We start from the raw sequence: 12322 nt of genomic DNA, 5'->3' as shown, positions 1-12322 counted from the left end.
GTCGTCTGCATAGCAGTGGTATGTCAGGCCATGTTTTTGGATTAGTTTTCCCAACGGTAGCATGTAAATTGTGAAAAGCAGGGGAGAGAGGATTGAGCCCTGGGGCACCCCATACTTAAGTTTTACAGGGGTGGACAGGAAGGGCCCCATAGACACTTTGTGGGTTCTGCCACTCAAGAAGGATTGGAACCACTGAAGTACTATGCCATCAATTCTTCCTCTATCACAATTTACCAATCCACTAATTACTGGTCTGAGCCATGCTTATGCACTTTGAGTCCTACACGGGAAAAAAAAGTGCTTTACGAATGTTCTTCTTTGTTTGATTGAGCTGAGACAAAAAACAAACAATAAATCTGTGTTCTTTTTAAGTTTTTAAGCATAACCTAAAATTGTAGGATATCTAAAAGTGGTTAGTGCTTTCGCCTTGCAGCGCTGGGTCCCTGGTTCGAACCCCACCCAGGTCAACATCTGCAAGGAGTTTGTATGTTCTCCCTGTGTCTGTGTGGGTTTCCTCCGGGCACTCCAGTTTCCTCCCACATCCCAAAAACATACAGATAAGTTAATTGGCTTCCCCTTAAAATTGGCCCTAGACTGATACATACACTACACGATACATACATAATGCTGAATACACACGGTTCGTTCCCGCATCTAATGCGCCGCTCGATTCCTGAAGAATCGATTATTCCCGAAAATTTCCGAGCGCATTTCGATGATTTTTAGGTCGATTACCATGTAAAGTAATCGACCTAACGATCCATCCAAACGCGAATCGGACATGTCGGAAATAAACGAATCGACGGGAATCGAGCGCCGCATCGACGGGAATCGAGTGCGGGAACGAACCGTGTGTATCCAGCATAAAACATATGACTATGGTAGGAACAAGATTGTGAGCTCCTCTGAGGGACAGTTAGTGACAAGACAATATATACTATGTACAGCGCTGCGGAAGATACTGAATAATAATAATTTTTTTAGAAGTAGGAGAATAGATACAATTATTTATCTCATCAGTCTACTTTCTTTTTTTTTTAAAGAGAATATTTATTGATTTTCAAGAACAAAAAAAACAGTACATGAAGGATAAAAGGAATTTTTCCAGCAAGTATACAGAACTATGCTTAACATACGTATACATATAGTAGTCAAAACTCACAGCAACTGTATGATATAACCCATATTCCCGTCTAGCAGAAGTGTATCTAGCGACTTTAGATCCATTGTAGATCTTGAATGGCCACATTAATGTCAAGGTTGGGGATTGTGGTTTCGGAAGAATCTACCCACTTGGACCATATTCTATCGAATTTTTTGAATTGGTTTCTTGACTGATACGTGATTTTATATAGAGGGAGGGCTGAGTTCACCAGTCTTTTCCAGTCCCTCAGGCATGGGGCTGTAGATAGTTTCCATTTCAGGGAGATGGCTTTCCTGGCATAAAAGAGGAGAATTCTGGTGAGGGTCGCTTGACTTTTGCTACAAGGGATGTCGCCTACAATTCCTAACAAGCATAATTGGATGTCTAAAGCCACTGGTAGTTGGAGGGTGTCCCTTAGGAAATGTATGACCGATTTCCAATAGCCGTTAACTAGGGGGCAGTTCCACACACAATGAAGGAAGTTGGCATGGGGGGTTTTAAATTTAAAGCAGCAATCATTATGAGCTGGGCTCATTTTTGCTAGTCTTAGTGGTGTAATATATGCTTGGTTAATCCATTTAATGTTTATGAGTTTATCGTGTGAGGCAATAATATCTCTATTGAAAAATTCCGTGTGCTCCGCCCATTTTTCCTGGGTGAGACTAGGGTCATGGGATGACCAACGTTCTCTAAGGGCCAGAACCTTCCTGTCGTTCCCCCTAGAGTTTAAGAAGTTATATAGAGTGGATATTTGTTTTGTAGGTTCATTTTTAAGTAGTATTTTCTCCAGTTCTGAAGGTTCGAGAGAGACTCCTGACAGGCCTAGCTGTGTTTGCATCGCGTGTCGCAATTGCAAGTAGCGGAAGAGGGAATGTCTGGGAAGACTAAATTCCGTACGTAGTGTATTAAAGTCTTTGAAGAGGCCTTCAGCATATAGTTGGGTTGCGTATTTGATGCCGTGCTTGTGCCAGAAAATTATATCGGGGATTGTCAGAAGTTCCGGTAAATTAGGATTACCCCACAGGGGGGAGCTGAAGGAGACATAGGATAGGGGTTCCCCGAGGAGTTTGCGTGCTCTCCTGTAAGTTCTAATAGTGTTATATATAAGAGCTGTTCCCTCAGACCCGGCAGACACTTTGTATCTGTAAACCGCGCTGCAGAGGGACTCATAAGAGCCCGCTATATCTGCCTCTGTTGCCAGTGTAGCATTTGATCTGTCATTGCTAAGCCAGCTTTGAATAGGAACTAATTGGGCTGCCAGATGATAGATAAAGAAATTGGGTAGGGCTAAGCCTCCAAGTGCTGTAGGGAGTTGGAGCGTGGCCAGGGAGATACGAGGTGAGGATCCAGACCAGATAAAAGAAACTATTATGGAGTTTATCCTTTTAAAAATGGATTGTTGTATCCATATTGGGGACATTTGCATAATGTATAAGATTTTGGGGGCGATTACCATTTTGATAATGCATATTCTGCCACAAAGGTTTAGGGGCAGAGAGGACCACTTACGCAGTTTCGCCTCCACCTGTGTCAGAGTGGGGACAAGGTTTATTTCCAGAAATGAGGAGATGTGACGTCTCACCCATACCCCCAAATATTTAAACTCTTCAGTGATTTGTAATTGTGAGGATTTAGTGATGATTTGGAGATCGAAGGTGTCGAGAGGGAATAAAATGGATTTGGACCAGTTGATAGATAGTCCTGAGATCCCATGAAATGTGTCATATATGCTTAGAGTGGCTTCTAGAGAGGGACCTGGATCTGCCAAGTAAACCAACATATCATCTGCATATAAAGATATGCGTTCCTGTGTCTTGTTTATTTTTAGGCCCTGGATATCAGGGCTGTTGCGAATGGCTTGGGCAAGGGGTTCAATGGCGATGGCGAAGAGGAGGGGGGATAGTGAGCAGCCCTGCCGAGTACCTCTAGCAATGAAGAAGAGGGGGGAAATTAAGGAGTTAATACGTATTTTGGCTCTGGGTCTATCATACAGAATTCGAAACCATCTCTGAAAAACAGGCCCAAACCCAAAAATCTTCAGCACTGCCCTTACATATGGCCACTCAATAGAGTCAAACGCCTTATTGGCGTCAAGGGATAAAATCACTCTAGTGCCGGAGTTTACATGTGGGTATTGTAAGTTGGAATACAATCGCCTAATATTCATTCTAGTGGAACGACCGGGTATAAAGCCAGTTTGGTCTGGGTGAATGATGGAAGTGATACAGTTGTTAAGCCTTGTGGCAAGGATTTTGGTAAGGATTTTTATGTCCGTGTTGATGAGAGATATCGGGCGATAAGAGTCACATAGAGTGGGGTCTTTATTGGGTTTCAGAATTAGAGTAATGAGTGCTTCATACATTGAGTCGGGAAGGGCGCCAGTATTGAGTATATGTTGAAATAAAGATTCTAGGTGTGGGACCATGAGTGATTTATTTTTTGCATACCATTCGATAGGGATGCCGTCTGGGCCTGGTGCTTTATTGTGTTTAAAGGAGGAGATAATTGCGCTAATTTCTTGGGCGGTGATGGGGGCATCTAGATTTTTAGCCTCTTCCTCAGAAAGAGTTGGCAGATCCAGGCCCACCAGAAAATTCATTGTTTCCCTATCCACCTCTCCGGTTTTAGTAGAGTATAAGGCCCGGTTCACACTTGCGGTTGTTTGCCAAACGGACCGGATGACCTGACCGGATCCGGACCGGATCCGGATCAGAACCGTACGGTTCTGATCCGGATCCGATCCGGACAGGTTGCATCAGGTGTTCATCAGGATGCGATCCGGATCCGTTTGGCAAAAGTAACGTAAAAAACAAAAAAAATGTTGGGGTCTGGGAGGTCAGCAGAAGGGGGACCTGTGGAATCAGGCCCTCTGCTGTTTAGCACTCACCTCCACCTGCGACATGCTGCCAACATCTCCGGATCCGGATCCAGCTGTGCTGCTCCACTCCAAAATGCTTGCCCATGTGTCCCCATCCAATATCGCCGCAACAATCCGCATAGGAAGTGGGGTAGAACATCCGGATTTCTCAGCCAGTGTGTTGTGCGCTCTCCGGTTCCCATTGGTTTGTATTGGCCGGATGGTGCAGTCCGGCTCCGCCCCGGATACGGCTGCCGGATCAAAAAATAGCGCATGTTGGAACGGAGGCCGGAGTCCGGATCCGGCCCGGCTCCGGCAGAACGGACGCATGTGAACGGACGCATAGGCTTTCATTGCTATGCCGTGCGTCCGTTCCGTCCGTTCTGCAAGCGGTGCGGCTCCGGCACGGCGATTCCGGACGGCCACCGCTAATGTGAACCGGGCCTTAGTCTGCATAGAAGTCCGTGAAGGTATTAGCGATATCTGTGGACATATCACATAAGCGACCAGAGGGGGTTTTAATAGTGGGTATTGCCCTAGAGTCTAGGGAGGACTTTAGGAGGTATGTTAATAATTTGCTACATTTGTTCCCGAATTCAAAGAAACGTTGGGACTGAATCATCAGTCTACTTTCACTTAACTTTCACTTTAAGTGAACATGAAATCAGTTCTCATGTCACTTTTTATCCTTGTCCCATGTCTGTCTTCTGTATCATTTTCCTTTGCTCTGAAACTGCCTCTTCTCACAAGTGTATGGAGTTAGATAGGAGCCAATGTTGTGTGCCCACCCCTTCTTCCCCCACTAAGCTACTCTCATTGGCCAGCTGTCACAACCTCTAGCCATGTGATATGGTAACAGAATTATTGGGCACTTTTCTTCGAAATGCCCAGTATATCTTATTTTCTTTTCTCTCATCAGTGTTTTTATTAACAGAAATAAAGGTGATGTCATGTGACGCTCCCAGAATCCTCCTCACCTCTCCAGTCAGCAAGAAGATGATCTCCAGTGTGAGGTTCAGTATTCGCTCAGTTGTCTCATCCTTCTCCTCCACCACCTGAGTCTTCTCCTGATCCCTCTTTTTTGGGAGGGTCAGGTCGATGCATTCCATGTCGTCCTATCACAAGAAAACAAACTGGAAAATTTAGGAACGGACATCAGTGTTATAATATGAAAACAAACTTGTGGCTTTAAAACACCCTAACAATTAGAAGAGCGAATTACTTAATCCTAGAGAAACCCCAAAACTAAGATCTTTGTGCTAGCAGCTGCAATCACATGGGGGTCACTGCAGAAGCCAGGACTCCAGCAGTGATAACTGGGAGGAAGTGTGGCACTCCTACCGAGGGGCGCAACTTCAGTGGCTCAGGCCTCACAGCAGAAGTATTGTGGTGGGCTCCCCACCCATTCTGTGCCGTGCCGTGCCGTGGCCCCCCCCCCCCCCTTCACATTGTGGTCAGCTTTTCCGCCCTCCCACCATCACCTCTTGTGCAGAGTAAGCAAAGGGAGCGCTGTTATATTTACCTAATTTATGCTGCAATCATGCTACCCCCCTAAGGCTCCTGATCACATGACAGTTATCTGGATACAGAGGATCTCAGCATACAGCATGCAGAAGAGGAGAACTGAGGCAGCGTGGACTAAATAAGTATAACAGCACTCCCTGCGCTAACTCTGCAAAAGAGAGGGGTGGAGGAGTGGGCACCTATAGCTACTGAGCCCCCACCTCCACGTAGCTATTGTTACACCACTGCTCCTACCCTCCCTTTGCCACTGAATACATGGGAGGTAGAAAAGCACAAATAAGAGCGAAAGCAGTTCAAAGGTTATTCACCCCCTAGGACTATAGCCAGCCAATGGTGAAATCAATAGACTCAGAGGTGAAGACCCTCAGAAGTGAGAATAGGGGTGGTTTTGAGGTGAGGAGTGCAGCATTAGGTCAGCTATTACTTAAAAAAACAACAACACACACACACACCGATTTTGGCCTTGAAAAACTTATCACAAACAAACTAAGGGCTGGTTCAGATGGACGTTTGAACCAACTGCCCGCAGCAGTCCAGCGTCTTGTTCCAAATGCTTTTCTGAAAGCTTGCAAAAAAGCATTTGTTGGCTTCCTCCGGGGGCACTTTTAGGCATGCAGTACTTTTCATCCCCAAAGGACACGGAAGCGTGGCAGCAAGCAATCCTTTAAGCAGCACATTGCTTCCAAGATCGGCTAGGTGCTGGGCCAACGCAGCTAAAAATCAGGATCAAAACGTGGCGATAGCACAAACACTAGAACCAATGACTGTTCATTCATTTGAATGGTCAGCATTTAGCGATGAGCACCACAGCCGACGATTAGCGGCACAGAACAGTCTGTGTGAACCAGCCCTAATTAGATCAGGGCAAGTTGTCTAACAGAAGTGAAGCTTCCACGAGAACACTACATCAACTCTAACCTATAGTATTGTAAAAGAACAGAATCCAGACACCAAAGGACTGCAGAAATCCACACTTTTATTTCATCCCCAAACGTGACAGATACAAAGTGAATCAGGCTGGTCTTACAGCTGTTTCACAAGCAGAACGCTTGCTTCCTCAGAGACTCTGACCTACTCTTTTCTACAAGAAAGGTAATATGGGTATTAAGCTTTTGGAGAGGGGGGGGTGTAGGATCATGCAGGTTATGTTTACACACACACTGGTATACATATCCCCATGCAGGCTGGTATTGGCCAGAACTGCTCCCCAAGCATCCTTGTCCGATGCAATCTGAATGACAAAAGGTAAATCCCAGAGAGGAAGTGGAAGTAATATACCCAGGCAGAACATTTTAAAGTGGAATCTGGAAGCCCCTTTCATTAAGGGGGATCACACACATTTGTCCCACTTATGTGGACTTGGTGCAGGGGTATACCAGCCCCCCTAAACCGCTTTAGAACCTCTGCAGAACAAGCTGCTGCCCCCTAATCAGGTTCTGCTGAGGCCTGGTGAAGTCTGGCATTCTGCTGGACCTTATACTTAGTTCAGCCACACCTCAGCCCACCTTCAGGAACCCTGCACCATCTGAGACAGCAATCAGCACTGATGAAGTCATATGGCAGCTTTACTACTACTAGACAACTACAAGCATGGCAGCCCACTACCGAGATACTTTAAAGCCTCCTGGGTCCTGTTTTCTGAGGCATTTATACATCAAAAAGAAACAGCGTAAAACATCTTCTGATAAGGTTTTACTGCAGGGGAGTTCAAAGGGTCATTAGCCCTGTTCTGTATTATAGTTTAAAATGCAGAATGTTGTTCATAATTGCAAATATGACAGAATGATGCAGTTCTATAAAAAAAAAAAAGCTATATTTTTATAACAGTGGTGGTCGACTTAGAGATCGGCTTCCACTGCACGAAGAAAAGTTAGCCGCTGCGGGGGGACGGAGGATCGGTCCAGGACATTGCGGGCACAGGTTGACTGCAGGGGGTTGGCAGAAGACCCAGGTAAGTGAAACTCTTATTTTTTGTTGTCTATTTCAGTTCAGATTCAAGTAACAAACCATATTACAATAGTAAAAACCTTGTCAATAGATAGAATAACCTATAATGAAAAGTATTCATGAAAGAAGTGATAGCTATGGCATTTTTTTTTTTTAGAATGCCCATCTCTCGCTATGAAGGGCTAAAGTCCCGAGTTTGTAACCCACGTAGGACATGGTCTGTGTGTCTTTGTTCACTTCATGTTTGTTTTTTGTGGGTTTCTTCCGGTTTCCCTAATTTCTTCCCACGTAACAAAATCTTACTGGAAGTTTTTTCCCCCCCAAAATCACCTTTAGATGATGCTAGAATCATTAGATTGTGTGCCTGACAGATGGAAAAATATTATGTGACTTGCCTGCTGTAGTTTGTGGAAACACTCTGAAAACTGTGGCCTTGCTTAAAGTGGATCGAGATGAACTTTTACTCATTGCATAATTGTGTTCCTTTCCTATTGTTTATAGGGCATTCCTCAAGCCAAATACTTTTTTGTTTTTGTTTTAATACTCTAATTCCTTATAAACTAAATAAGCCTCACCCACCGTTTTCAAAGAGCCTTGGCAGTAGCAAGGGCTCATGGGAGCTCAGTCTGGGCAGGAGGAGGAGGAGGTGTTACTAGCCAGATATTTCAGAGGCAGAGTGGAGGAGGGAGGAGGAGAGGGGGTTAGGTTTTTTCAGTCTGAGTGCTAATGGTGCAGATAAGCCTGCCTCTGTGTAATGTTTACAAACAACATGGCTGCTTTCATTGTATCACAGGAAGAAATAATCATATTCTATTAAAGCAGTATGCAGACAGATTTGCTGTTTAAACCACCTAAACTGTACATAAGATATATGGACAAGTTACTTGTTATAGTTAGTTTTTCATCTCGGATCCGCTTTAACGGAATCCTGGGGTGAGAGGAATATAGAGGCAGTCATATTTATTTCCTTTCAGAGTGGGCCTGAACTCTTGCACAGGACAGAAAGAAAATGTATGTAATTGCACCCTGCATGTATTTAGAGAGTTTAGCCTTTCTAATTCTCCCTCCCCTTTGAGTAAGTTGTAATTTGATCCCTCAGCTGTGTCAGCTACCTGCCACCAGGCATGGGCTTTCGAGTCCAGATTGACTCAAATTCAGAATTCAAATAAAAGTCTAATGACTTCATGTGTGCCTGCAGGATAGGGGGTTTAATTACCCAGAAGTCTTAAGCCCCATCTACACAATACGATTCTTTGTGCGATTCTATTACGATTCTAGTTACGATCCGATTAAATCCGGCATGTCCGATTGGGATTCGATTCAAGTCAATTCGATTTGCCATCGTTTTGCAATGGCAAATCAAATTGAATCTAATCGAATCCCGATCGGACATGTCGGATTTAATCGGATCGTAAATAGAATCGTAATAGAATCGCACAAAGAATTGTATCGTGTAGATTGGGCTTTAGGGACGTCTGCATTCCATTACACCTCTTAGGCATAATGAAAGCTGCGTTCCACCACTCACTTCCGCTCTTCCGACTTGAAAGAGGAAGTGTGGTAGTGAGTCATGCAACGCAACTTTCATTACACCTATGACGCGTAATGAAACACAGACGTCCTAAAGACTTCTGGGTAAGTTAAACCCCCTATTCCACAGTCACACGTGAAATCATTAGACTTCATTTGAATTCCAAATTTGACTCCGTCTTGACTCAAAAGCCCATGTCTGCCACAGCAGAGATCTAATTGATAAACACAGGATATTAACAATATGTCTGCTTCCATGAAAGCAGGAAGTAGACAAACTGCAGATGTACTGCAGGATTTCTATTACCTGTAACAAATATTTTTTTTAAGTTTATTATGCTGTTGCGTACCTTTTGAGTCAGAGAGGAAGTTCTGAGTTCACGTCCGCTTCCAGCAATACCAGTTGTGTGGCTATCTTGCTAATTCTCCGCCTCTAATACATTTAGCCATATACCCTGACCAAGCATGCAGTAGAACAGTTGTTTTTGACATTATTGTCAGAGCTGGCAAGACTAGTTGCATGTTTGTTTCTGGTATTATTCAGATACTACTGTAGACTAACAGTCAGACTTCAGTCAGAAACATCTGATCTGCATGCTTGTTCAGGGTCTATGGTTAACAGTATTAGAGCCAGAGCATCAGCAGGACAGCCAGGCAATTTGTATGATTTAAAATTAATAGTCAGCCTCCATATCCCTCTCACTCCAGGTTCCCTTTAATAATAATACTACTATATTTCTTTGCATTCAAGATAGAATCACGTACTGATAATATTTATATATCATAGCTTAGAAATGCATATCTATAGTACAGAGATCTGAGCAATGAAGGGTTATCAGAGGTGCAATGGTAAGAGACATAGCTGAGGAACAGTATGGCAACAGCAGGCATACAAGCAGTTTTGATGGCAGTGTCAGCATGGTCGCAGACTGCAGTGTACAGTGCTATGCAGCATGTGAGGGGTGTAGCCCTGCAGTGGGGGCAGATTGGCACGGCATTCTGTGGAAATAGCCCAGAGTACAGGACAATGTGCTCTGCACCAGGATGGCAGAGCTGGTGTCACACCTTGTACTGCCCCCCCCCCACACACACACACACACACACACATGCTGGAAGCTTTAGCAGATGCAAAAACATACACAGAAATAACACTGCACCCCTCCGGACATGCAACGTGTGCTGGCAAACACAACATAACCACATTACCTGCAGCTGCATCTCCAGCCATCAGCCGGAACCTCTGACCCTGAAACTTTTCCTTCCGGCCTCGGAGCTGGAACGCACCGCCCGGAAATGCCTAGCTAGAGCGCATAGCGCCAATCAACCCCGGTGGAACGCATACAGTCAAGCGGGCAGATTGTGGGCGGAAGTATCGGAAGGCCATGTGTGTTCCTGGCAAAGCATCGCTATTCTGCATTAAAACTGCTCAGTCGGAGACTCGGAACACCGCTTCCCCATTACGAGCTTCACTGCCCAAACGATTAATTCAGTTTAAAACACTATTATTCCAACACTACGTTTGCCCTGTTACATTAGCGCTGACATTTTCCATGGTGCGTGCATCAAGCAACTCTTCACTGACTCACAGGAGCTCACAATTTAACGCCTACCAGTCTCTTAGCGTAGCTCCTTCTAGGGCTCATTTTGGGGAGACCGCTAACCTACCTCTATTTTTTTTTTGGTTGGGGGCAAGCAGGAAACTAGAATACGCAGCAGACACCCCCTTGTGTACAGGAGAAACAACATGCAATCTACCATGCTCCATGTGTTATGGCACAGATTGAAGCCTGTGACAATAGTCCTGCAAGAGGGTAGCCAGTTATAACCATTATTACATTTATTTGACTAGTATTATCTACAGTACTTATTTTTACTCTGTTATTTTTATCATTACTGTTAGATGACATTTTAACTGAGCCAGACTGCTCTAACTTGAGATAGTTTACAGGCAATCCAACCCTGTCCTTTCCACAATTGACCTCTGGGTCTCAGTGGGGAAGATCTCTCGCCATGGTTTTCAGGTGACATTGCCAGCGATCCTCAGGTTGCATTGCAGGGATGTACAGACACTTTGCTAGCCTAAAGAGTATTGCTGTGTTCTATTGCCATGCAAGAGATGGGTGGTGGGATAACACCTGACGACATAGTTTAAAGCTGGCCACTAACGGTCCAATTTCTAGCGAAAAATTGTTAGAGCGATCAGAAATTCTGATCGGATTGGCTGTAAATAATCTCCATTGGTGGACACAATCGATTATGAACGAGTGAAAAAAATGTCGCCCGAATGAATTTTCATCGAACGAAAATTTGGATTTTCTTGGTGGTCGTGATAGATAGGAAGCAATGATTGGTTAGTTGATGGTGTAGTGAACGATTTTTCGTCCGATCAGAATTTCTGATCGCTCGAACGATTTTTCGCTAGAAATTGGACCGTTAATGGCCAGCTTAAGGCTAAATGCAGAGAACAGTGATTTGCAAGGCTGATCGTTAGCTAAGGGCGGTCGGAGGCTGCTGCACACAAGCTAGACTCTTGGAAGAGGCGGTCGTTATTGGCAGAATTCCATCTAACGTGTGTACACAGCTCAATTTGCTCACTGATTAAATAAGTCAATCAGCTTGCCTCTTGGGCATTCCACAATAAGCTTGTATTGACCACTACTTGGTATCACAAGTGATGAAACATGATTTTGTTAAATAAACTTACTTTAGAAAATGGATACTGTATGTACAGACAGCACTGCACTTTCTTGCACACTTCATCTGCTTCTTGGTGGTATTTTTTTGTGTCGTTCAGTCCTGGAACCCACTAGTAGAGCTTTTCTAAGCCTTTTGTAAGCGCTTGAGATCTTAAAGGATACCCGAAGTGGCATGTGACATGATGAGATAGATGGGTATGTACAGTGCCTAGCATACAAATAATTATGCTGTGTTTCTTTTTTTTCCTCTGCCTTAAAGTACTTAGGAGGCCAAAATCTACCCCCAAAACGTAAAAAAAGCTAACTACCTGCATGACTTTGTAAGGCACGGAGGACGCCGTCCGCGACCTCCGTGCCGTTCCGCCTGGTCCCCTCTGCTCAATAGCCCCCCCGAAAGGCTGCGACCCCACGGTCCGGGTCGGTATCTGCAGCCTGCATAAAGATGGCTGCCGGAGCTGGCCATGGCTGCGCAGTCCGCATAGCCGCTATTGCGCAGCTCTAGAGCCAACCCTCCGATCCATGCTGCCTGTTACGTGGATCGGGGGGGTTGGCCCTAGAGCTGCGCAGCCGCAGTAGCGGCTATGCAGACTGCGCAGCCGTGGCCAGCTCCGGCGGCCATCTTTA

The 12322-nt window shown here is 44.9% G+C and overlaps 1 protein-coding gene across 3 annotated transcripts in view; it reads right to left on the bottom strand.

The window, feature by feature from the left end:
• Window positions 1-12322, bottom strand: part of LOC137534618 (zinc finger protein 79-like) — a 111078-nt gene that overhangs the window by 19148 nt on the left and 79608 nt on the right. For 2 of the 3 annotated variants that reach the window (XM_068256204.1, XM_068256205.1), the window contains exon 6: window positions 4979-5116. In XM_068256204.1, coding sequence (XP_068112305.1) covers window positions 4979-5116 — 138 coding nt within the window. Of the gene's footprint in view, window positions 1-4978; window positions 5117-10208; window positions 10262-12322 lie in introns of those variants that run through there. The other variant, XM_068256206.1, reaches the window with a different exon arrangement.

This window comes from Hyperolius riggenbachi, chromosome 10 (genome assembly GCF_040937935.1).
Source record: "Hyperolius riggenbachi isolate aHypRig1 chromosome 10, aHypRig1.pri, whole genome shotgun sequence".
NCBI lineage: Eukaryota > Metazoa > Chordata > Amphibia > Anura > Hyperoliidae > Hyperolius > Hyperolius riggenbachi.
The sequence above is the reverse complement of the archived record's forward strand: the minus strand, read 5'-3'. Positions and strand labels throughout refer to the sequence as shown.